The sequence below is a fragment of the Cetorhinus maximus genome, chromosome 5 (genome assembly GCF_964194155.1).
Source record: "Cetorhinus maximus chromosome 5, sCetMax3.hap1.1, whole genome shotgun sequence".
In the NCBI taxonomy this organism is placed as follows: Eukaryota; Metazoa; Chordata; class Chondrichthyes; order Lamniformes; family Cetorhinidae; genus Cetorhinus; species Cetorhinus maximus.
The window spans coordinates 123,266,394-123,292,760 of NC_135883.1; the positions used below are offsets into that span (position 1 = coordinate 123,266,394).

A 26,367-nucleotide genomic window follows, 5' to 3' on the forward strand; every position below is an offset into this window, starting at 1 on the left:
AGCATCTTTGTCAATTTTCACTAATTGTGTAAATGTAAATTTTTGGGAGTTCCTTGACCACTCTTGAATCCTGAGCCTGGGGAAAGGACCTAGGTACAAGCCATTATTACCAAGACTGGAAGTAAATCCAGGAGTAGTGATTTGGAGGGAAAATGTAAGAGAGCATTGAGACCTTGGGGAAATAATGGGTTCAAGGTCACAGGTTGTAAATATAATGCAGCTATGTTAGACATGTGAATATACAGAGAAGCACTTCTGAGTGTGTGTGTGTCGTTCTCATGAACGTAATGTAAGTCACTTGCAAATTAGGGAAAATAGATTATCTTTCTGTATTTTCTATTTTATAATGCATTGGATCTCATTACATATAGATACAAATTTCCTGCTCAATCCCAATCTTTATCTCTGTCATAGGAGTAGAAACAGGTAATGTTGCAGAGGTAAAAGTAAGCGGTCTTGGCACTAGAGGATGTTTTAGGTGTGACTTCAGTTCAGGGAAGCAGAGTTTGGTGAGCGCTGAAAGTATTGGTTTTGGTCTTCCCAATGCTGACCTGAAAGAGGTTACCACTTGTCTAAAATTTGATGGCAGGTTGTACAGTATGAGCACACAGAGATGGAATGAGCTCAAAGGAAGAGGTATTGTACTAGTTCATGGAAGCTGATCTTGTACTTGTGGATGATGCAGGCAATTAAACTCCTGCAGCCCTACAACCCTCTAATTTTTAATTGCTCCACCATTAGTGGCTGTGCCTTCAACTGCCAAGACGTCAAGCTGTGGTATTTCCCTCCTTAAACCACATCTCTCCCTCTCTTCTCAGACATTCCTTTAAAGACTAACTCTTTGACCAAGCTTTAAGCACTAGCATCTCTTTATGTGGCTCAGTGTCAAATTTTGTCTGAAGCTTGCAAAATTTGATTATGTTAATGACACTGTATAAATGCAAGTTATTGCCCCTCAGCTGTGTTAACAATATTTAGATAAAGAGCTTCAGTAAGATCCCTGGGGGTTTGGGTGATGATAGTACAGGGAAGGCAGGAGACGTACCAGAATAAATATGTGTAAATTTAGTGGCCTGGAATTTGGTGTAGGAATAACCGTGAAACTGTCAGTGCTGTCCTAACTCCTCTGAAACTGACAGCAACTTCTGAAGTCTGCATGTGCGCATTTGGAAATTCACAAGTTGCTGTCAATGATTCTATGCTCCTCCAGAGGCTGCACTGTTGAGATCCCTGAGCAATCTATTAGAAATCATTGAACTGATAAGAACTTAAATTCTTACACTCAGTCTTGCTGTAAAAACCCCTTGAAAATGCTACACCTTGCTATGAGGTGTAACTGAGTTTTTAGATGACATCCTAAGTTCATGATTACTGCTAAACAGCCTCTCTGGTGCTGAAAAAGTACCTTCATATTTGTTGAAAGCCAGATTTATCCATTATAATAAAGAATTATGCAACTAAAAACATTAAAGATTGTGTACGACACTTTATCTTTTTAAACCCATGTGAATGTCACAATCATTTATTTCACAATCTGTAAAACTTAAAAAATGAAGGGTGGTATATACTTCCTGATTTGCTGTTCTCGTGAGAATACGCCAATGTGATTGCCCACTTGCCCTGCTTGATGACATCAATGTTGCTAAATGCCTGGAGACCCCCCCCTCCCCCCCCGATTTGGAGCCAGATTGGAAAGGGGGAAATTTTTGTGCTACAGCGATCTCTGGATCTTTGTGGGCAGTATTTTTCAAGGTCAGCAGCAAGCGGCTTTGAACACAAGAACTAGGAGCAGAAGTAGGCCATTTGGCCCTTTGAGCCTGTTCCCCCATTTGATAAGATCATGGCTGATCCGATTGTGGTCTTAACTCCACCTACATATCGGCCCCAATAATCCTTGACTTCCTGAAACAAAAACAAAAATTGCTGGAAAAACTCAGCAGGTCTTACAGCATCTGTGGAGAGAAAGACAGAGTTAACGTTTCGAGTCCGTATGACTCTTCATCCCAGAAATCAGTTGAGTGAATCTTCTCTGAGCTGCTTCTAATGTAGTTATATCCTTTCTCCAGTAAGGAGACCAAAACTGTACACAGTACTCCAGATGTGCTCTCATCAAGGCCCTATACAGCTGTAGCAACACATTTGTATTCCATTCCTCTTGCAATAAACGCCAACATTACATTTGCTTTGGCACTGACTATAAAACTCTCTCAATCCATAAATTTTTCCCATCCCCCTGTTCCAATCACTATGATGCTTTTCCCACCCTGAGGCAGAATTGATAGCCTGAGCTTCAGATATATCCTGTCCCGTAGCTAGACAGCATCACACCACTGCATTCCAGTGACTGGCCCAAGGAGGAAGGAATGTATTGCAGAAGACAGGAAACTGCACATAAATAACGTTTTTAACATTAGAAATGGTCCTTAGCTGTTTTCCACAGAAGTAGGCAGTGAGCAGTAGTGTTTCAATTAGGAGAGATGAGCAAAAACATATTTTTTTAAAAAAAGGTTTTCAGCAGGTTTTTAAAAGTAGAGACTAACACAGAGTTAACCTCAGTACTCCGCAGACTCTCTCTTTCTCATACCCAGTGCAAGGGGCCTGCAGACAAGCCCATGCAAACATCCGCACTTCTGATGAATACTTGGCTCAAGAGTTGGTGCAGGAGGGAGGGTTTTAGATTCCTGGATCACTGAGACCGTATTGGGGGAAGGTGGGACCTGTACAAGCGGGATGGTCTACATCTGAACCAGAGCGGGACTAACATCCTTGCGGGCGGGTTTGCTAGCGCTGTTGGGAGGAGTTTAAACTAATTCAGCAAGGGGAAGGGACACAAAATGTTAGCGGAATAAGGACACATCATAATACAGTAAAACAATCAAGTCAAAGGGAGTACAGCTGCATTCAGTTTCAGGGGAGTAAGGCAAGGCTGGATGGCCTCTACTTTAATGCCAGGAGTATTACAGGTAAAACGGATGAGTTAAGAGTGAGGATTGACACGTGGAATTGTGATATAGTAGCCATCACAGAGATGTGGTTGAGGGAGGGGCAGGATTGGCAGCTCAACATTCTGGGATATAGAATCTTCAGGCGAGACAGGGGAGGGGGTAAAAGAGGAGGAGATGTTGCATTATTAATTAAGGAGTCAGTTATTGCAGTAAGGAGAGATGATATCTTGGAGGGGGCATCAAATGAAACTTTGTGGGTAGAGCTTAGGAATAAAAAAGGGGCAGCCACATTGTTAGGTGTTTATTATAGACCCCCAGATAGTCAGCGAGAAATTGGGGAGCAAATATGTGCACAATTTGCAGAGGTGTGTAAAAACACTAACAATAGGGTAATTATATTAGGTGATTTCAACTTTCCCAACATTAATTGGGATGGACATAGTGGGCAGAACTTTTCCCTTGGTGGGCATGCGGGCCCCACTGGCTCTGTGGCGGGCGGACAGCCGACCCCCGCCACCGAAACGAGACCCGCCGCCATTTTGAGTGGGCGGGCCAATTAAGGCCCGCCCAGCGGTATCCCCGACAGGAAGCGCTATGAGCTTCCTGTGCCGTGGGGAGGGAGGGAATCCCTAGCTGTCAAAGAGCTCACTGCTCCCTGAGACAAAGTACTGTCTCGGAGATTACTGACAGTCCAGTGCAATGAAAGTCCAGAAAACTTTAAAAATAGAAAAATTTAAAATTATTAACATGTCCCCTTGTGACAATGTCACACGAGATGGGACATGTTAATAAATATCACATAAAATGTATTAAAGTTTTTAAAAATGGACATTAAACCTCATCCCGCCAGTGGATAAGGTTTCATGTATTATCAGAAACCCGCTGGGGCTCCTGGCCTGCCCACCAACCTTAAGGTTGGACGGGCAGGTCTTTAATTATCTTAATTACTCTGTCAATTGCCTCAATTGGCCATTGACAGGTCGGCAGGCGGACAGCTGATTTCGCTGCCCGCCAGCCTTCCTAAACATTTAAAGGGACCGGGATGACGTCAGGGATTCCTCCCGACGTCATCCCGCGTCATTTTCCTGTCGGCGAGCGGGCCCCGCCCCCAAATCGCCGACGGGAAAATTCAGGTGCGTGTTAAGGGCTTGGATGGAGTGGATTTCTTGAAATGTGTACAGGAGAACTTTTTAGGTCAATATGTAGAGGGTCCAACAAGGGATGACACAGTGCTGGACCTAATTCAGGGGAATGAAGCCGGACAGGTGGCTGAGGTGGTGGTGGGGGAGCATTTTAGTGATAGCGACCACAACATGGTACAGTTTAAGTTTGTTATGGACAAAGAAATAGACAAGTCGCAAAAAAATGTTTTGAATTGGGGGAGAGCGGATTTTAGTAAAATAAGGCAGGATCTGGCCAAGGTAGACTGAGAACGCTACTTGTGGGGAAATCTACAGAGGAGCAGTGGGGGGCATTCAAAAATGAAATGGGGAGGGTACAGGCTCAATATGTTCCCTCTAGGGTGATGGGAAGGAGTAACAAGCCCAGAGAACCATGGATGACCAGAGATATTCGAGCAAAGAAGGGATATGAGAAAGTAAAAGTAGGGAAAATCCCAAGATATTCTATAAGTATATCAATGTAAAGAGTAGGACCCATTAGGGACCAAGGGGGAAATCTATGGGGGGGCCAGAGGACATCGGTAGAGTGTTGAACGAATACTTCACATCCTTCTTCACCCAAGAGAATGAAGATGAAGGTATGGAACTCGGGGAGAGAGACTGTGAGGTTCTTGAGCAAATTGATATAGGGAGTGACAAGGTTTTGGCAGGCTTAAAAGTGGACAAATCTCCAGGTCTGGATGATTTGTGTCCCAGACTACTGAGGGAGGCAAGGGAGGAGGTCGCAGGGGCTCTGAGCCAAATTTTTAATTCCTCTCTGGCCATGGGGGAGGGTGCCAGAGGACTGGAGAACAGCTAATGTGGTTCTGCTATTTAAGAAGGGTTGTAGAGATAAGCCAGGGAACTACAGGCCAGTGAGTCTCACGTCACTGGTAGAGAAACTATTGGAGAAAATTCTGAAGGAGAGAATCTATCTCCCCTTGGAGAGGCAAGGTTTGACCAGGGATAGTCAGCATGGCTTTGTCAGAGGGAGGTCATGCCTGACAAATTTGATTGAATTTTTTGAGGAGGTGACCAGGTTTGTAGATGAGGGTAGTGCAGCTGGAGTAGTTTATATGGAATTCAGCAAAGCCTTTGACAAGGTCCCACATGGGAGACTGATAAAGAAGGCAAATGCACATGAGATACAGGGTAATTTGATAAGGTGGATTCAAAATAGGCTTAATTGTAGGAGACAGAGGGTGATGACAGAGGGATGCTTTAGTGACTGGAAGCCAGTGTCCAGTGGCGTACAACAGGGATCTGTGCTGGGTCCCCTATTATTTGTCATTTATATAAATGACATAGATGACTATGTGGGGGGTGGGATTAGTAAGTTTGCGGATGACACACAGATTGGCCGGGTGGTTAACAGTGAGGTTGAGTGTCTTGGGCTACAGGAAGATATAGATGGGATGGTCAAATGGGCAGATAAGTGGCAGATGAAATTTAACCCTGAAAAGTGTGAGGATACACTTTGGAAGGAGTAATTTGACAAGGAAGCATTCAATGAACGGCATGACACTAGGAAGTTCTGAGGAACAAAGGGACCTTGGCGTGTGTGTCCATAGATCTCTGAAGGCGGAGGGGCATGTTAGTGGAGTGGTGAAAAAGGCATATGAGACACTTGCCTTTATCAATCGAGGCATAGATTACAAAAGTAGGGAGGTCATGTTGGAGTTGTATAGAACCTTGGTGAGGTCACAGCTGGAGTACTGTGTGCAGTTCTGGTTGCCACATTATAGGAAGGATGTGATTGCACTGGAGGGGGTGCAGAGGAGATTCACCAGGATGTTGCCTGGAGTGAAACATTTAAGTTATGAAGAGAGGTTGGATAGACTTGGGTTGTTTTCGTTGGAGCAGAGAAGACTGAGGGGCGACCTGATCGAGGTGTACAAGATTGAGGGGCATGGACAGGGTGGATAGGGAGCAGCTGTTCTCCTTAGTTGAAGGGTCAGTCACGAGGGGACATAAGTTCAAGGTGAGGGGCAGGAGGTTTAGGGGGGAGGTGAGGAAAAACTTTTTTACCCAGAGGGTGGTGACAGTCTGGAGGGTGGTGGAGGCGGGCTACCTCACATCTTTTAAAAAGTACCCGGATGAGCACTTGGCACATCATAACATTCAAGGCTATGGGACAAGTGTTGGTAAATGGGATTAGGTAGGTAGGTCAGGTGTTTCTCACGTGTCGGTGCAGACTCGATGCGCCGAAGGGCCTCTTCTGCACTGTGTGATTCTGTGACTTCTGACCTTATGTTGGAGGGAACGTCATTGAAGCAGCTGAAGATCGTCGCGCCTGGGCTGAAGAACTCATTCAACAATGTCCTGGGCCTGAGATGATTGATCTTCCTTTGTGCTAGGTTTGACTCCAACCAGTGAAAGGAGAAAACCACTGGTTGGAAAAGGGGAAAAGCACTGTAGGTGTTCCTACAACACATGGACTGCTGCGATTCAAGATGGCAGCTCACCTTCTCGAGGGCAGTTGGGGATGGCCTCGGAAGCTAACCGCTTTATCCTTAGCCAGTGAAACCCACATCCCATGCACGAATTAAAGAAAAAAGAAATTGGGGAAAAACTGAAATGATCAATAAGAATTATGATTACGTTCTCCCCTCCTGATTTTCTTACCCGCTTCTTGTCTCCAAATCCAACACACACGCTTTGGAAAATATGTAAGGTAATAAAATCAAAGTTTGCCATCTTTTTTTCTCTTTTATGTGACATATTTGTCTTTTGAACAATGAATGCTCCGTACTTTATCAGTAGAACAGGGGCTGACTGAAGCAATGGAGACCAGTGATGTGATGAGTCCAAATTAATATAATAGTTAATAGCTGGAGGGAATTTTAACAGTTCAAAGATTGGTTATTATGTCAAATACAATGCTCTCAGTCATCAATATTCACTTTAAGCAGTATTTACAGCATTTCTTAACGGAGTTATGTATTAATTAGCTTTGCTGTGGACAGTTTCAAATGAATTTAAAAGCAGGCCATCTGCAGTTTACTAGCAGTAATGCTTTTTGCAGCTGTTCTAGGACCACTATTTAAAATATGGATTAGGCTGAGCAGACTTTGGTGCATATTTCCACCATCCTTTTCTTTAAAAAAAAAAGAAAATTCTGCATTAGGTGGCATAATAATAATGTAAGAAAAAGCCAGTTGACCCATTGATTTGACCTAAGAGGTTGCCATTAGCGAGACAAAATGTACTGGCATATCAGTGGGCACATTACATATTTTCCGGAGCTTTAGATGTACTCCAGAAAACTAGGATCAGTAGGTGAAGGTTAACTCTGTTACTGTGTCTGATTCTCTCTCGCTCGCTCTCACTCTCTGTAGGCAAAAACATGGGATACGGTTCCGATTGCTATTGGTACTCTTGCCTGTCCTGAAGTCAGGCAGGCAGAGGAACCATAGAAAAGTTATAGCACAGAAAGAGGCCATTCAGCCTATCGTGTCTGGGCTGGCAGGTGGGCACAGCTGGATGAGAGGCATGTTAGTGCAACAATTCATTCATAAAATTGCAGCCATCTTAATCATCTGTCCAGAAATGTCAATAAAGCATCCAGTTTCTTAAATGATGCTAGAGTTTTTATTTTTGTCTCCGCTATATCCAGGAATTCATTCCATGTGTTGATTACTGTGTGTGAAGAATAATTTCCTGATATCATTACCGCATTCTGCCTCTTTCTAACTTGAATCTCCCTGTCCTACCCTTGCAATTTAACTTGAAGAATTAATCAAGATTTGCCTCAGTATGCCTCCTATAAGGCCACTTCCCAGATACTTCCTTACAAAGCTTAAAAAAATCTCCCAAGTTTAAGAACATGCCTGAACTTTTATATCAGCTCTACTTTCCTGACCTATCTTCATAATCCCTTGATTCCATTAGTGCCCACAAAGTTATCAGTCTTGAATATACCCTTGGCATCCTCTAGGGTAGAGAATTCCAGAAGTTCACAGACCTCTGAGTGAAGCAATTTCACCTCATCTGAGTCCTAAATGGCTGTTCCCTTATCCTGAGATGATGATTCTGAAGTTGTAGGTTCTCCAGCCAGGGGAACCAGCCTCTCGACATCTATCCCGTTAAGTCCTCTTGAGTTTTATATGTTTCATTGAGATTACCTCTCATTGTTCTTAAACTCCAGACAATATATGCGTAATCTACTCCATCTTCTGGTCATTCCTCATAACTCCCAACTGCTAACATTTATGGATTAGCCTTCAGAACTCAAATGTCTCCCTCAAGCCTGTGACCAGAACTGGATGTAATACTCAAAAATATGGATCTGACCAGAGTACTGTACAGTTTGACTATGCTTCCTCTGAATTAAATTCTACTCTTTTGCTGTGTAGTTCCAACATTTTTGTTGGCTTTGATTGTTGCGCTGCATTGGTTAGACATGTTTAGTGTTGAGCCTACTAGAACTCCCTAGGTCTCTTTCCATTTCATCCTTGGCCATTTCAACATAATTCATTGAGTACCTGTCTGTTTTTCCTTCTTTGCAATGCTTTTTACTTGGTCTGCATTAAATTTCATCATCTGATGTCCTGCTTGTGTTTTGTTCTATCCCACTCATTCTCTAATTTCTGAGCTCCTTCCACTAATTCCATTGCCTCTTCTAGTTTGGTATCAATAAATTTGTCCATTTTACATGAGTTTCTGATGAAGTTCCAGCTTATTTGTGATTTGAGAAGTAGTAGTAGTAGCCCCAAAAACTGATCCCATACAGTGCTCGTGCTCATCCAATTCTGACGTCATCCCTTGGAGTGCTATCCTCCCGCTAGTTTCTTATCTCGAGGATACACTGAACCTCCACACCTTTGAGTTTGACCAATAGCCTTTCATGTGAAACTTTATTAAATGTTCTTTCAAGGTCTGGGTCCACTTGTATGATTTCCGCAGGATGATCCCTGTTCAGAGATGTGAAGGAGATTAATGAGATAGGACCTCTCCCTTCTGAGCCAATTTTGGCCACTGTTTGCCATGTCCTTGATATATAGTGATAATCCTCAAGCTTACTCCTGATTAAATCCGTTTATATTATGTTGCCTGAAATAAAAGTCAGGTTAACGATGGTGCCTATTTCAGTTTTACTACCATTTTTGTATATGGACACTACATTGACCTGTTTCCAATCTATTGGTACCTTACCTAGCGAAGCCCTCACAAATCTCCTACCTGGTGTGTCTCATCTGTCCAAGGTGATATTAGTTTTGAGCCTTTTTAAACCGGCTCAGAAATCCATCACATTTAACACACATCCACTGATTTTTTTTTTTTATTTTGGTTATCTGTTTGGGGAAGGCATGTTACTCATGCCTGCCCTTGTGAACACTTAGAAGAAGTAATCATTCAAAATTGCACATGTTCACAAATTTAGATTCCACTTACATCTTTTATGATTTTGCTTCTTCTCTGACAGCTGTCTCACTGTTGTAATACTGAAATAATTCTTTACCATTCTGCTTGGATTTTGCTATTGTTTTTTTTCCCTGGGTACCTCTTTGCACCTCTGAACATGATTTTCTTGATTCCTCCCAGTGAAACCCTTCCTCATTCTCCCTGTAGGATTTGTAGAGGTACATTTTTTTTTCACATTTTAATTTGTGTTAATCATGAACTTCACCTATTTACATGTGTACCTATTTTCCCCCTGCTCATCGCCTTTCTTCAACTGGCCTCTTCAGCCTTTCGCAAAGAACAATAGTTAATCCATAATTCATGATCTGTCTACTCAAGCACCAAGCCATGTTCCTTCCATTCATTCCCAATCTCTACTGGTTCTCCATCCCCTCAGTATATGCACTTCAAAGTCTTCATTTTAAAATCCCTCCTTATTTGGCTAATCTTTCCCAAGCATTGTTCTTGATGATAACCTTCTTCCTTCTAGTTCTTAAAAGCAAAAAAGTTCTTGTTTTTCTATTCAGCCCTTAATTCTGTTGTTCCACAGTGAGAGGCCAATCATTCAGTCATTCCACCCCTGACCATTGGAAGTTTTCACTCGTAACTTTTGTACCACATCTCTGCTCCCTTAGAAAGCACCCTTGAAACTTGTGACCTTAATCTTTGTGTTTGGTTTTGCCAATTTTCTTAAATTTTCCCCGCTTTCTGACTGACTGTATTGTCTTGCCCCTTTGCAATGGAATCTGTCTGTGTAATTTGCTGTGGAAATGCAAGTTGCATTTAATACACTTGCAAACATTTTTCAGGCAGACCCTAGATTTTCGGGTATCGGTGAGCTCTCTGCTGGCGGACGGCTGTTTAAAATTTGGATCAACAGTCCAGAGTCAAGCAAGGCAATTGTCTGCACAGGTACTGTCACTTCACGATACTAACTTATGCATATATAAAAACAAAAAACTACTGCGGATGCTGAAAATCCAAAACAAAAACAGAATTACCTGGAAAAACTCAGCAGGTCTGGCAGCATCGGCGGAGAAGAAAAGAGTCGTTGTTTCGAGTCCTCATGACCCTTCAGCAGAACTGAGTATAGTTAGGAGAGGGGTGAAATATAAGCTGGTTTAAGGTGGGGCGGGGGGGAGAGAGAGAGAGAGAGAGAGAGAAGTTGGGGGGGTGGTTGTAGGGACAAGCAAGCAGTGATAGGAGCAGATAATCAAAAGATGTCACAGACAAAAGGATCAAAGAGGTGTTGAAGGTGGTGATATTATCTAAGAAAATGTGCTAATTAAGAATGGATGGCAGGACACTCAAGGTACAGCTCTAGTGGGGTGGGGTGGAAAGAATGACAAGGTATTAATTGTAGATTTTAAAATAATGGAAATAGGTGGGAAAAGAAAAATCTATATAAATTATTGAAAAAAAAAACAAAAGGGAGGGGGAAGAAACGGGGTGGGGATGGGGGGAGGGAGTTTAAGATCTAAAGTTGTTGAATTCAATATTCAGCCCGGAAGGCTGTAAAGTGCCTAGTCGGAAGATGAGGTGCTGTTCCTCCAGCTTGCGTTGGGCTTCAGTGATCTTAAACTCCCTCCCCCCATCCCCACCCCGTTTCTTCCCCCTCCCTTTTGTTTTATTCAATAATTTATGTAGATTTTTCTTTTCCCACCTATTTCTATTATTTTAAAATCTACAACTAATACCTTGTCAGTCTTTCCACCCCACCCCCACTAGAGCTGTACCTTGAGTGTCCTGCCATCCATTCTTAATTAGCACTTTTCTTAGATAATATCACCACCTTCAACGCCTCTTTGATCCTTTCGTCTGTGACGCCTTTTGATTATCTGCTCCTATCACTGCTTGCTTGTCCCTACAACCACCCCACCCTCAACTTCTCTCTTTCCCCCCCCCCACCCCCCAACCTTAAACCAGCTTATATTTCACCCCTCTCCTAACTATATTCAGTTCAGCTGAAGGGTCATGAGGACTTGAAACGTCGACTCTTTTCTTCTCCGCCGACGCTGCCAGACCTGCTGAGTTTTTCCAGGTAATTCTGTTTTTGTTACTAACTTATGCATGTTGTTGTGTTGGAGGGTGAAGGGGAAGAAGAGGGTGCTGGCTATTACTGACTTGGGGTCTGCATCCAAGTGCACTGCATTGGTTGGATGCAGTGAATGTGATGAAATCGCATTGAATGGAGCTTTATCTTAACTGGGAGGAGAATCAGGTGGGTTCTTTTTACAGGTTGAGGGTTCTGATTCGCAAGGTTTTCCAATTCTCCAATTGCAGCTAAGCCATCCAGCGTACTTAGGTGTAGACCCAGAACTTTCTCCCCTCGATTCTTATCCTTGCAGGTAAAAGAAGAGAGAATGTAGCCTCTGCACTGCATGTATGCTTGAAATATGAGCTCCTCATCACCAAATGTCAGTCAGCAAAAATGTCTGAGGTACCATCTGTGGCAGGGCATAAGCACTTACTTTGGCTGAAACTCCATCCTGAAAAAATGGAGTAAATAGTGTTTATGCCATTTTCCCACTTTTCCAGAGTTTGTTCAGCTCTTCCGCCCTTCACTCCCCGAAGTTATGGTGGACAAGCAGGGGACCTCCTGCAAAATTGACATGAAACAAAAGTGGGTAAATGGATTTGAATTGAAGGTCCGAACAGAATCAAAGGGTTCAATAGCTTAACCCTATTCACATGAACAGGCTTGGTTGTACTGCAAGGACAGGACAGTGTAACAGAGCGGAGGTTCAATATAGAAACCAAAACAGATATGCCATCTTCAAGTAGCTCATCAAAACACATTGTTTTTCGTAGCGAGAACAAAGGATCAGCTTAAATACAATAAATTGTTAAGATTTCTGTTGCAAACAGGGATCTTTACTGTCAACCGGGTCAAATATCTATTTAGGAAATTCCACTTTAGTTTCACGCTTAACTGGAAAGGGTAGCCTCCACACCTTAAAGCATGCAGTTTTTTCTCTTATTGCCAAACTGCAGTACTTGTTTTCTTCAAGATGTGGGCGCTGCTGACAAGGTGAACATCACTTATTGCCCTTGAGGAGGTGGTAGTGGACCATATTGTAGTGAAGGTATTCCCACACTGGTGAAAGATCATGATTTCTAATGCCTGCTCTGTGGAGATTTTTTGCAACAGTCTATATGCTACTATGACTGGAATCAAATCACTTCCCAGTAAAAGTAAGAGTTAGAAGAAATTTCTCAAAACCCTGCTTTCTTTGGAAGTTGTCAAGAAATGTGAATTTTTGCCAGGTCATAAAGTTTACCCAGTGCATTCCAATAAAGGTGACAACCCAAAGGATGTTCAAACCAGCTATACATGTAAATCTGATCACCACTACATGCCTAAGAGTATTATCAGGTTGGGTTTGCACGAGTAAATAGATATTGCTGTCTATTGAAATCTTGGTATTGTGTGCTCAAGCTGTTGCACTGAAGCCAAGACAGTGCTGTGCCAGTATAGGGTCAGGGTATCTCTTGAACTTGGTAGAGACATGCAGCAAAACAAAGTGATATTACTACGGGTGCAACGTTAGTGTGAATGTTGTAGTATAACAAGAGTGTGGCAGCATGAGACTCCCAAACAAGTAAATCCTTAAGCTTATTTCAGCTATTCAACAAGTCGTCAGTAATGAAGCTAAAATATTATTTTATTGCTTTTTTAAATCTTGTTTAGGCCTAATGTTTTTTTTATTCTTGTTTTAGTTAACTTGTGATGATGTGGTTACTGAGATTGCTGTTGGGAAAGGAACCATTAATTTCAAAGTGAACCGATCTTTACTTGCTGAGGTTAGTGCATAAGATTGTTTTTTTGGCTATGTGCTTTCACTTTCAGTGGAGCTCCAGGTTTCTTTCTGGAAACTTAATCAATGTGATAATGGACGCCCGTCTCACTCGAATACTTGATTGTGGCTAAAGCACTCTATTTGTTTTTTTTTAACGTTATCTATCTTTTTACTTTACAGATTGTAATGCAAGAAATTTCTAAGAAGGGTTCAAAATATGGAATAGAGAGTGAACTCTTCCAAGATTACCCCTGTGGGCGAGTTATAGTGGAATTTAGGTGTGTTTCTGGCTCAGAAGTATAAGACAATAAATTACAAGTGAAGCCTACTTGTTTTTTAAATTGGTCCCTTTAAGTGCTTTCGCTCATTATATTTGGGTGTGAATATTAAAGGTAATTTTTCTTTATTGGCCTGTTATTTTTAATAATAACATAGAACAATGGCCAATAAAGTGTTAAAAATGAGAAAATAAGAACTACTGATCAGATGATAACAAGCTTGGGCTTTAAGAGGCAGTAGATTGTACAAGGAGTTGTTAATGTTCTATAAAAAAAATGGGATATGTCTTAATCTCAACAAGGTGAAGTTGGAGGGAGCGTCAAGAGCATGCAGGACAACTTGTTTGGAGCCAAGGCCTGCTATCTAGTAGCTGATGTTGAGCTTCTTGAAGGTTGTTGCAGCTGCACCTGTTACAGCAGATGTGGAATATTCCATCATGCACATAATTTATGCTTTATAGCTGGTAGAGAGGCTTTGAGGTGTCAAGAAGTGAACCGCTCGCTGCAGAATTCCCAGCCTCTAACCTGCTCTGCAGCATTTATGTAGCTTGTCCAGTTGAGATTCTGGTCAGTGGTGACCTGCGGGTTATTGTTGTATTGTTAAGGATGGATCTTCAAATTTTAACAAAAAGTTGAGTAATATTAACTTCTTTTTCCTTCTTTCTTCATAGTTCACCAAATATTGCAAAAAAATTTCATGCTGGACACTTGCGTTCAACAATAATAGGTAAACATTTCCTGTTCTTTGCTGCAATCTAGGATTAGTTCTGCCAGTTAAATAATTCTAATCTGAAAGTCTAATGCAGAATCTAAGACCTCTTTAACTCTGAACTACATTAATAGCCCAAAGCTACTTTAAATAAAATTGCTGACGTACAAGGTAAATTTAAAGCCGACACTAGATCATCTGCTCGCTTCTAGGTGTTTAACTTGCAATATATTTAAATAAAATAAGCTGATCTGGACTGTCATACCACTCCGCTAGAACATATTGATAATTTCTTAAATATTCCACAACCTAAATATAACTTAACAGAAAAGCAGAAGAGAAGGTTCAACAAGCCAAGGTTTGTTTTAATTCATTTTATGGGATGTAGGTGTTGCTGGGTGGGCCAGCATTTATTGCCCATCCCTAATGGTCCTTGAGAAGGTGGAGGTGAGGTGCCTTCTTGAACCGCTGCAGTCCACGTGGTGTAGGTACACCCACAGTGCTGATAGTGGGGGATGAGTTCCAGGATTTTGACCCAGTGACAGTGAAGGAACGGCGATATATTTCCAAGTCAGAATGATGAGTGGCTAGGAGGGGAACTTCCAGGTGGTGGTGTTCCCATCTATCTGCTGCCCTTGTCCTTCTAGATGGTAGCAGTTGTGGGTTTGGAAGGTGCTATCTATGGAACCTTGGTGAGTTCCTGCAGTGCAGGTTCTGAACTTCAATTTGCTATACACTGTCCACATTATAGCAGCAAGGTATTTGCCTCCTGCTTTTCTGTTGCATGTGAGATTGAGACACCTCATGACCAGATAAAGAGAAACACTACTCGGGTGGTAGTTACCAAGAGTCTCAGACAGATGGCAGTTGAAGATATCTGTAGCTTTGGAAGTCATCACATTAGAGTATGCTTTGTGTTGTCATAATTTAAAGTATCTTGGAGAGGACCGTCCCAAAAAATAAAATTTTGTTGTATTGATGTTGCAAAATATTAGTTGCTAGAAAGAAAGAAACCACATTTATTTAGTGTCTTTCATGTCCTCGGCACAATGAAGTACTTTGGAAACACTGTTGCTACATAGATAAATACAACAACTGCAAACAACAGTGAAATAAATTATAGAATCATAGAACGATACAACAGGGTATACACATAACTGTAATTCCTCAGTCCTGGAAACATTCTATTAAATCTGTTCTTTATGTCCTCCAAAGCTTACAAGTCCTTCCTAAAGTATTGTGCCCAAAATTGGAATTGTCTGAAATGACCAGATTATTTGTTTTATAGGTGTTGGTTGAGTGATCAATGTCGGCTGGGACACTGGGAGAGCTCTCCTGGCCACCTTTGGTTAGTGCCATGGGATCTTTTACAACAACACCTTGGTTTAATGTCTCATCTGAAAGATGGCACCTCAGAGTGCATCACTCGTTTTATACTGCGCTGGAACATCAGCCTAGATTATGTACTTGTAGGGCTTGAATCCTTTACTTTTTTAACTATGATGTGAGTACTCCCAACGAGCCACAGCTGATTCATTTTTGAAACTTGTACTTTCTACTGTATGGGTGGGGAGTGAAAAGTTTCAAAAATAATAAACATCAAAATAGTTCTACAAATGGCAGCAGTAAAGCAATAGTTCAGTATTAATTTAGAAAAAAGGACAATGTAGCAGGGATAAATTATATGTGTATGCTATTTTGTTAGGTAACTTCATAGCTAACCTAAAGCAAGCTTTGGGAAATGATGTGATCAGGATCAACTACCTTGGAGACTGGGGAATGCAGTTTGGTAAGTTTTTGGGTGGGATACTTTTTGTATTGCATATTACTAAGTATTATTTGAACTCCTTGAGGTGATGGTTGTGCACGCCTTTGAGCTACTAATGCAATATTAGTCAGGGAACTGTAGAGATTCTGGTTCATTACAATACCCTCTGCTTTTCTTCAGCTCCCTCTTGTTATTGTGGCAATTAGCTTGCGTGATGAACCCCGAGGGACTTGCCAACTTGCCTTAACTGGAAGTCGGAGATCAGACGTTTGAAGGCCAAGAACTTCAGTTCCCGGCAGCCCTCAGAACTTTCACGTGTGCGCCGGCCAGGAACTGGCCATACAAGCGCAGTTCTTTTATGCCTTCAGGCTAGGAACCAGCTCTGCGCACGTGCGCAGTTCGTTTCTTCAGCTCTTTGGGACGGGAGCCGGTCCTGCGTGCTTGCGCAGGAGAAGAAACTGTAGGCCAGGTGACCTGAAGTGGAGCACCATTACAGAGGTGTCCCACAGACCAGGAAAGAGGGAGGGGGCAGGGAGAAGTCCCTGAAGAAGGTTCCAGGCAAGGACAAAGACAGGGATCAGAAACCGGTCCCAAAAGACAGTCCTAGGTAAAGGACAAGGACGGAGATCAGAAGTAGATCCTGTTAAACAAAGTTGAGAGAAAGGAACAGTGCAATTGACCCTGAGTAAAGAGGAAGCTGTGGGGAGCAGACTTGGAGCAAAGTGGACTTGAGAGAAGCCACAATATCCAAGGAGGCAGCCAAAGGTGGATGACTCCTTACTGCAGGCCATTGGAGCAGTGGTGTTCTGCTTGGCATAGCTGAAGATCTGAAATTGTGCTTGGAAGGTGAAGCTCGAGTACGCGGAGATCCAGAGGAAAGGAATCTCCGAAGGTGAGATTGAAACCCTGGAGATGGATCCTTGTTGAATCCGTCCGAGTGGGAGCACGAGTTCTTCGAATGTTGAGATTGGAAACCCTTGTGAGAAAGACAGAGCTTCAGTGAGACCGCTTGGCTCACAGTGTAACAAGCTTCTGGGTGGACTGTTGAGAAATCCATAGAATCTGCTTTGGTTGAATCTGTCACTTTGGAGTGTGGTATGCCTGACCACAACTTACCCTGAATATTAAAGTATAAGATAGATATTTTAGATTATCTTTCCGAATTTGTATGTATCTGTAAAGGTGTAGCTGGGGTGAAGAAATAGTGTGATTTGAATCATTTACTTGTTTTTGTATCGAAATCCTTCCAACTTTTTTGTCTAATGTCAAGATATATCATGCCAGATATCACTCTGGGATGTGACTTGCCCAGTACTAACATCAAGCTGGTATCGTAACACTTGTAAGTGTTCCTCCTCCTAGATGGTGGCATGACATGCTGGCTGTGTTGTTGCCTTGGGTGGGTAACAGAAGCATCTCAGCTAAGGTGTCATGGATGACATTCCAGCTGTCCTTGCAATGTAGTATCTGTGCTAATAAAACCATCAGAAAATTCAGGCCGTCTTGAGTCAGGTTGGATGTGTGAGTGATCTTTAGTAATTGCAGATGTTTCTGTGAAGTTGATCTCTTTTACTGTTGCATTGCTGTGCATCACAATTGTAACTTAGCAAGACATATATGTTTTTACTTTTCTGGGTGTTTTGTTCTTTGTCAATGATTTAGGATTGCTAGGAGCAGGATTTCAACTGTTTGGCTCAGAAGTGAAACTGAAAGCAAATCCATTACAGCATCTTTTTGAAGTAAGTGAAAATATGAAAATGTGAACTTGTGTTTAATAGAGTGAATCTTATCTTCAATGCTGAAAATCTTTGCATTTAGCTTTCTAATGGGAGTTATAGAGTTAAATTTGGAAAATGCAGGAAGTCTTAGCATTGAACAATAATGTTCATAGATGAACCAGAATATTTGAGTATTATCACAGTTCTTATTTTTGATGCAAAGGTGGTCCTATGTAACTCCAAAGGGTTAGATACACAAAGGCCAATTACTGGTTCAACTCATCCAAACAAGGCATTCAAAACTGAAAAAAACAAAAAGCTACTGCGGATGCTGGAAATCCAAAACAAAAACAGAATTACCTGGAAAAACTCAGCAGGTCTGGCAGCATCGGTGGAGAAGAAAAGAGCTGACATTTCAGGTCCACATGACCCTTCAACAGAACTGAAGTATAGTTAGGAGAGAGGTGAAATATAAGCTGGTTTAAGGTGGGGGGCGGGGGGAGAGAGAAGTTGAGGGTAGGGTGGTTGTGGGGACAAGCAAGCAGTGATAGGAGCAGATAATCAAAAGATGTCACAGACAAAAGGATCAAAGAGGTGTTGAAGGTGGTGATATTATCTAAGAAAATGTGCTAATTAAGAATGGATGGCAGGATACTCAAAGTACAGCTCTAGTGGGGGTGGGGTGGAAACACTAAGAAGGTATTAGTTGTAGATTTAAAAATAATGGAAATAGGTGGGAAAAGAAGAATCTATATAAATTATTGAAAAAAAAAACAAAAGGGAGGGGGAAGAAACGGGGTGGGGATGGGGGGAGGGGGAGTTTAAGATCTAAAGTTGTTGAATTCAATATTCAGCCCGGAAGGCTCTAAAGTGCCTAGTCGGAAGATGAGGTGCTGTTCCTCCAGTTTGCGTTGGGCTTCACTGGAACAATGCAGCAAGCCAAGGACAGACATGTGGGCAAGAGAGGAGGGTGGAGTGTTAAAATGGCAAGCGACAGTGAGGTTTGGGTCTTTCTTGCGGACAGACCGCAGGTGTTCTGCAAAGCGGTCGCCCAATTTGAGTTTGGTCTCTCCAATGTAGAGGAGACCGCATTGGGAGCAACGAATGCAGTAGATTAAGTTAGGGGAAATGCAAGTGAAATGCTGCTTCACTTGAAAGGAGTGTTTGGGCCCTTGGACGGTGAGGAGAGAGGAAGTGAAGGGGCAGGTGTTGCATCTTCTGCGTGGGCATGGGGAGGTGCCATAGGTGGGGGTTGAGGAATAGGGGGTGATGGAGGAGTGGACCAGGGTGTCCCGGAGGGAACGATCCCTACGGAATACCGCCGGGGGGGTGAAGGGAAGATGTGTTTGGTGGTGGCATCATGCTGGAGTTGGCGGAAATGGCGGAGGATGATCCTTTGAATGCGGAGGCTGGTGGGGTGATAAGTGAGGACAAGGGGGACCCTATCATGTTTCTGGGAGGGAGGAGAAGGCGTGAGGGCGGATGCGCGGGAGATGGGCCGGACAAGGTTGAGGGCCCTGTCAACGACCGTGGGTGGAAAACCTCGGTTAAGGAAGAAGGAGGACATGTCAGAGGAGCTGTTTTTGAAGGTAGTGTCATCAGAACAGATGCGACGGAGGCGAAGGAACTGAGAGAATGGGATGGAGTCCTTACAGGAAGCGGGGTGTGAGGAGCTGTAGTCGAGGTAGCTGTGGGAGTCGGTAGGCTTGTAATGGATATTGGTGGACAGTCTATCACCAGAAATTGAGACAGAGAGGTCAAGGAAGGGAAGGGAAGTGTCAGAGATGGACCATGTGAAAATGATGGAGGGGTGGAGATTGGAAGCAAAATTAATAAATTTTTCCAGGTCCCGACGAGAGCATGAAGCAGCACCGAAGTAATCATCGATGTACCGGAGAAAGAGTTGTGGGAGGGGGCCGGAGTAGGACTGGAACAAGGAATGTTCCACCTACCCCATAAAGAGACAGGCATAGCTGGGGCCCATGTGGGTACCCATAGCCACACCTTTTATTTGAAGGAAGTGAGAGGAGTTAAAGGAGAAATTGTTCAGTGTGAGAACAAGTTCAGCCAGACGGAGGAGAGTAGTGGTGGATGGGGATTGTTCAGGCCTCTGTTCAAGGAAGAAGCTAAGGGCCCTCAGACCATCCTGGTGGGGGATGGTGGTGTAGAGGGATAATAATTTATATAGATTCTTCTTTTCCCACCTATTTCCGTTATTTTTAAATCTACAACTAATACCTTCTTAGTCTTTCCACCCCATCCCCACTAGAGCTGTACCTTGAGTATCCTGCCATCCATTCTTAATTAGCACTTTGCTTAGATAATATCACCACCTTCAACACCTCTTTGATCCTTTTGTCTGTGACATCTTTTGATTATCTGCTCCTATCACTGCTTGCTTGTCCCCACAACCACCCCACCCTCAACTTCTCTCTCCCCCCGCCCCCCACCTTAAACCAGCTTATATTTCACCTCTCTCCTAACTATACTTCAGTTCTGTTGAAGGGTCATGTGGACCCGAAATGTCAGCTCTTTTCTTCTCCACCGATGCTGCCAGACCTGCTGAGTTTTTCCAGGTAATTCTGTTTTTGTTTTGTTTTTCATTCAAAACTGAAGGCTGAGTTGCAATCAAGAGGCGTATCCAAATGTTGGTTCTGCATATTTTTAATTAAGAACATAACAAGAAAGATGTGCATAGAACGTTGAACAATCAACATCAGATATGTTGCTGAAGAAAAAGAAACTAAAATCTTTGTATATGAATAAAATAGTTTCAGTTTTCCTACTTTAGCATGTTATAAATTGTCACACAAGACGTATTTACTTTAGCCTTTGGAAGAGAAAACAGGATATTAAGAATTGTTCTTCATTTTCATATAAATAACCATATATAGGGTGCATGTAGAATGGTGGATTATTGAAGGGAATTTTAACCCCCAAAAAGAAGTAAATTGGGGGTGGATGAGGGAGGTAAAAAGTTTAAATTTCTCAAACCTGAACCCAACTCACCACCCAGTTTCAGTTTTAACAGAGGCGGGTACTGATGACCAGCCTGTCGGGAGGTAGCTAGGTCAGTAAAATCTTTTACCAAAGTTTTACCGTTTTCCTCATGGATGCCAGGTTTATTGAACTGCGGGAATCCTGGTGTGTAAAAGGAGGTGGGATGGGTGGGATCCTTGAGGTAAGTGCATTTGTAGCACTGTTTATAGGGCAGGAGGAGCATGATTGTTTCCCAAGTTAACCTCTTTACGCACCCAGGAGGTCTGACTCCGACTCTGATATCCAGATGCGCATCCCCATTCTCACAACCTCCAGTTGCTGCTCTATCCCCGATCTCTAACTGCTCCTACCCCCCCCTGACCTGCAATCTCTGCATTGGATTCAGGATGGCTTCTGGGATGCTGATTCCCTATGGATGCTCCTTACTATGCACCTCTATTGTTGGCTACCTGTTGCCCTTTCTCCCCATCTCCTCTCTTCCTCTGAGTTCCTGTGACTATAATAGCAGGGGCATTTTAGCCCTAGCTACTGGTTAACTGCTAATTTAAGCTACCATTGCCCATCCATCCAGACAAGCCTGCACCCTGCCTTTCTCAGTGAGCTCTGGGTCTTTTCTCAAGGTTTAAATTCCAAATACCTGGTCTTTTCTGGTCATCAAGACTATGCTTCTGCACTGGATTACACAGTAAGACTCAGCCACTTCAATTTTGAAGTAACCTTGATCAGTTTACAGCCCTTTCCCCACCGCTTATGACTGGCCTACTGTTTCTATTAATTTTTCAACTTCAGCTGCAGTCTGAATCTCTTACATAAGAACTAGGAGCAGGAGCAGGCAATTCAGCCCCTCGAGCCTGCCCCACCATTCATTACGATCATGGCTGATTTCATTTTGGCCTCAACTCCAATTTCCTGCCCTCTCCCCATAACCTTTCAACCCATTACTAATTAAAAATCTGTCTATCTCCTCCTTAAATTTATTCAGCGTCCCGGCATCCACTGCACTCTGAGGTAGTGAATTCCACAGATTCATGAACCTTTGAGAAAAGTAATTCCTCCTCATCTCTGATTTAAATCTACCACCCCTTAGCCAAAAACTATGGCCTCTCGTTCTAGATTGCCCCACAAGGGGAAACATCCACTCCACGTCTATCCCTTTTAGCATCTTATATAGCTCAATTAGATGATTTCTCATCCTTCTAAACTCTAGCGAGTATAGGCTTAAACTGTTCAATCTCCTCACAAGACAAGCCCCGCATCTCTGGAATCAATCTAGTGAACCTCCTCTGAACCACCTCCTGTGCAAAGTCGCCTTTTTATTCTTCCGACCAAAATGGATAACCTCACACTTATCCACGTTAAACTCCATCTGCCAAATTTTGGCCCATTCACCTAACCTGTCCATATCCATTTGTAAATTTCTTATTTCTGCCTTGCAACTTACTTTCCCACCTATTTTGGTGTCATCTTCAAATTTAGCTGTAGTACCTTCTATCCCTGAATCCAAGTCCTTAATATAGATTGTAAGTAGTTGGGGCCCAAGGACCGAACCCTGTGGCACCCCATTAGTTACAGCTTGCCATCCAGAAAAAGACCCACTTATCCCACCTCTCTGCTTTCTATTGGTTAGCCAATCCTCTATCCAAGCTAATATATTATCCCTAACCCTGTGTGATTTTATTTTGTGTCTTAATCTTGTCACAAACCATTCCCCTGGGCTGAGGCATATCTCTCTGCCACTTCAAAATATGAAGGAGAGCTTCAACTTCACCATCACTTCTGGTTTTGCGGGGCAGAACAATTTTGCACAGCTTCTCCTAGATTGTCACTCTCTTGGAAATACCTCCCATCAGTGCATCCTCTGATACTGTACCCTTCAAATAACTTCTGGACTTCATGTGCGCACCATGCCTGTCCCTGAATGAATAAAGACAACGGTTTGTCGCTGCTTACTGGCTCCACCTGCCGTATGTCAACTTTACTCCAACATGGGACTGATTTTAACAAAAGCAAAATGTTGTGGGTATCATAAAACTTTTCTCACCAAGACACTTTCACCACTTTCCTCCCTCAGCCTCTGCAACTTTTCATTCTTAAAGATTTCAACCTCTAGCTCAATTCATCACGCTCTGACCTATCCTCCCTCAGGACTGGATTTTGACACTCGAGGCGGGTAGTGCAAGTCTGTAAATTTCCTGGCTCACTGCACCAACCTTGGGAGAAGGTACCCCATCAGACCAGATTTTTGTCCTGGAGCAGGTGCGGGATGAAATCGGGCCACCCCCAGACACAAATCGAAGGCGTCCGCAGGGGCTACTGAGTGCCAAGGTTAGCTGTTTAAAAGGCCTGTCTCGGTCCTCTGGGACTTTGTCCCAGTTATTTCCTTGAACTTTTTAGGCCCTCTGGCCCCTTCATGTTCCATCACCCCACTCCCCATGCCGACGCACCTAGTATCCATCATGGGCAGACCTCGGGAGACATGTTGACATGAAATAAAATAAATACCTAAAACAATTCCATTTTAAAAAAAAACACACACTTAGCCAAAGCTTTTAAATTCCCTCAAGTGCTTAATCCCTTATCAAAACAAACAAACTCCTGTTCATAGAGGAATTCCTATCTCCTAGAGGGAAAAAAAAGTTAACCTTTCAGGCCTTCTGTTGAAGGGTCACAGGCCTGAAGTGTTGACTTTATTTCACAGATACTCCTAGACCTGCTGAGTATTTCCAGCATTTTCTGTTTTCATTTCACATTTCCAGCATGCGCAGTATTTTGCTTTGGTCTGCCTCAGTCTTGATGCGATGTCTTATTCCCCAGTTTAAACCATTACTCTCTCTCTCTCTCAGCCTGACTGTTCCCCCTGGTATGACTCTTACCTCCACTCCTTTAAGTCCAACAATGTAGACTTGAACAGATATGGCAGCCAACTGGTTTAATCATCCACAACAAGATCTGGCTAAACCACATTAAGCACTGTTGGATCCTGTCATTGTCTGCCAAGACTGCTCACTCTTTCCAAGATCATCCTGGACTAGAAAGGTAACCACTGGCTTCTTTTCGCTACTGCAAGCTATCTTCTTAAATCCCATATCTTCTCCACTCTCTGCCAACAAGTACAGCTGCCACTGCTGCTTCCCTCCCTTCCCCCAAGGATCAAATTTCCTCTCGATCAGTCCTTCTTGCCCTGGCTGCAGCCTCCAACAAGTTGACCACACCATTTTCCCCCATTACCTCTCCACTGTTGTCCAGCTGGGTGGAACTGCACTCACTTGGCTCCATTCTTATCTATCGAATTGTAACCAGAGAATCACCTGCAATGGCTTCTCTTGGCGCTTCTGCACTGTTACCTGTGTCCACCAAGGATCTATCCTTGGCTCTCCCCTATTTCTCATCTACATTCTCGTTGAAAGTTTCCACACGTACACTGACAACATTCAGCTTCACCTCGCCACCACTGCTCTTGACCCCTTCACCTTCACTAAGTTGTCAGACTGCTTGTCCAAGATAGTACTGGATGAACAGAAATTTCCTCCAGTTAAATATTGGGAGGACCAAAGATGTTTTTTCTTCCAGTCCCTGTCACAAACTCCATTCCCTAACTACTGACTTCGTCCTCTCTGTGAACAGTCTGGTTCAGTCTCAGTCAGTTGCCAGCATTAGTGTGATATTTGACCCACAGAGATGACGTTCTGATCACTTAGCTGTGCCACTACTAGGACTGCCTGCCTTCCACCTCTGTAGCATTGCCACTGCCTCAGCTTACCTGCTGCTGCAAACCTCCTCCATGCCTTTGTTACCTCTAGACTTGGCAATTCCAACACACTCCTGGTTGCCCCCCGCATATTCTACTCTCCCTAAACTTGAGGTCATCCAAACCTCTGCACGTGTCCTAACTCAATCAAGTCCCATTCACTAGTCACCCCTGTGCTTGCTAACTTACCGTGGCTCCCAGTTAAATTTTTACCTTTCATCCTTGTTTTCGGATCTCTCCGTGACCTTTCCCTACCCTATTTCTGTTATCTCCTTCAGCCACACAACCCTCCAATATATCTGCAGTTCCCCAATTCTAGCCTCTTGCACATTCCTAATTTTAATCATTCCAGCATTGGCAGCCATGTCCTCAGCTGCCAAGGACCTAGGCTCTGGAATTCCCTCCCTAAAACACACTCTGTCTCTCTTGCTCTCTACTCTCTCAAGACACTTCTTAAAACCTGCCTCTGACCAAGCTTTTGGCCATTTGCCCTAAAATCACCCGATGTGGCTCGATGTCAGATTTGGTTGATAACGCCCTGTGTAACAAGTTGGGACATTTTGCTATGCTGAAGATGCTGTATAAATACAAGTTGTTGGTTGTCTTGTTAACTACTCGCACAAAACCACCTCCACTGCCGCCACAATCTGACTTAATTCCCATCTGCTCGTCGGCTGCTTTCACACCTGATAGACAGCCAGACTGCTAGTCAAACTGGACGCTAGGCAGAAAATCTGAAAAAATTTAAAATGTGCCCTACTGGCAAATCTAGTAGGACCCCCAGATTTTCCATCCACAGAACCTCGTCCACTCTTTCTTTTCTAGCTCCAATTAAACGTTGAGACCAACATGATGTGCTGTTCTACAAAAGTGCTTTCATAAGTTTTTTGTTTTGAGTACTTTTTGACAAGCTCCTGTAGGAGCTTGAAACTAGATTGGTTTATATTTTAATTTTAAGCCTCCTCTCAACCCATAACACAGCTTCTGTTTCAGCCTGTCACAGTATTTGTTGTCAGTATTATTTCATATGTGCCAAAGGAAATAGTATGCTTTATAGAGTAGAACAGACTTTTAATGGGGAGAGGAAGGTGGGGAATGCTATCTGTTTTCTCCCTTCGCCTGGCCTTGAGCGGGAGTGCTTCTGTTTCCGGAGCTCGTTGCTGTTCATTGGAGGTGAACCCAAGTTTAGATGTCGATGGATTGAAGATTAAAAACGTGCTATTCAGTCTTCCAAGAGAATTGTAGGTAAGAGGTTTAAAATGGTTTTGAAAGAACCATTTAGTTAGGGCTGGATACTAAAAGTTTTAGTTGTATGAAAGAAATCTTTGGAAATCCTATCTCTACAGTCACACTATTCATCAGACTATCTCTGATATGGCTTTATCGAATTGAAACTAAGATTTTCTCCCTTTCAGATTACAGCAAAAACTTGTGTTTGAATAGTGCCCTTTATGTAGAAAAACACCCCAAGGCACTTCACAGAAGCAAAGGAGGAGAAGAGTGGTGGACAGAGAGAGAGAGATGGGGAGTGAATCCCAGAACTTAGGGTCTAAATGACTGAAGGCATGGCCATCAATGGTGAGGCAGAAAGATTGGACAGAGGCCAAAATTGGAGGAATGGATAGGGGGTGGGCAGCAGAGCTTTACGTGAGCTGCAGTTTATGGAGGGTGAAGGATTGAAGGCTGACCAAGAAAACATTGTTGTAGGTCATTCTGGCAATGACAAAGGATAAGGATTTCAGCAGCAGATGGACAGAGCAGAGTTGGAAGTAGGCATTCTTTGTGACAGAGAGAATGTGAGATGGGAAGCTCCACTCAGGATCAGGGAAGATGCTGAG

At 43.1% G+C, this 26,367-nt stretch overlaps 1 protein-coding gene across 1 annotated transcript in view; it reads left to right on the forward strand.

The window, feature by feature from the left end:
• Positions 1-26,367, forward strand: part of rars2 (arginyl-tRNA synthetase 2, mitochondrial) — a 76,250-nt gene that overhangs the window by 6,917 nt on the left and 42,966 nt on the right. Inside the window, exons 3-8 of the mRNA XM_078542434.1 lie at positions 10,318-10,420; positions 13,229-13,312; positions 13,489-13,586; positions 14,258-14,313; positions 16,001-16,084; positions 17,726-17,802. Of these exons, the coding sequence (XP_078398560.1) occupies positions 10,318-10,420; positions 13,229-13,312; positions 13,489-13,586; positions 14,258-14,313; positions 16,001-16,084; positions 17,726-17,802 (502 nt within the window). The remainder of the gene's footprint in view (positions 1-10,317; positions 10,421-13,228; positions 13,313-13,488; positions 13,587-14,257; positions 14,314-16,000; positions 16,085-17,725; positions 17,803-26,367) is intronic.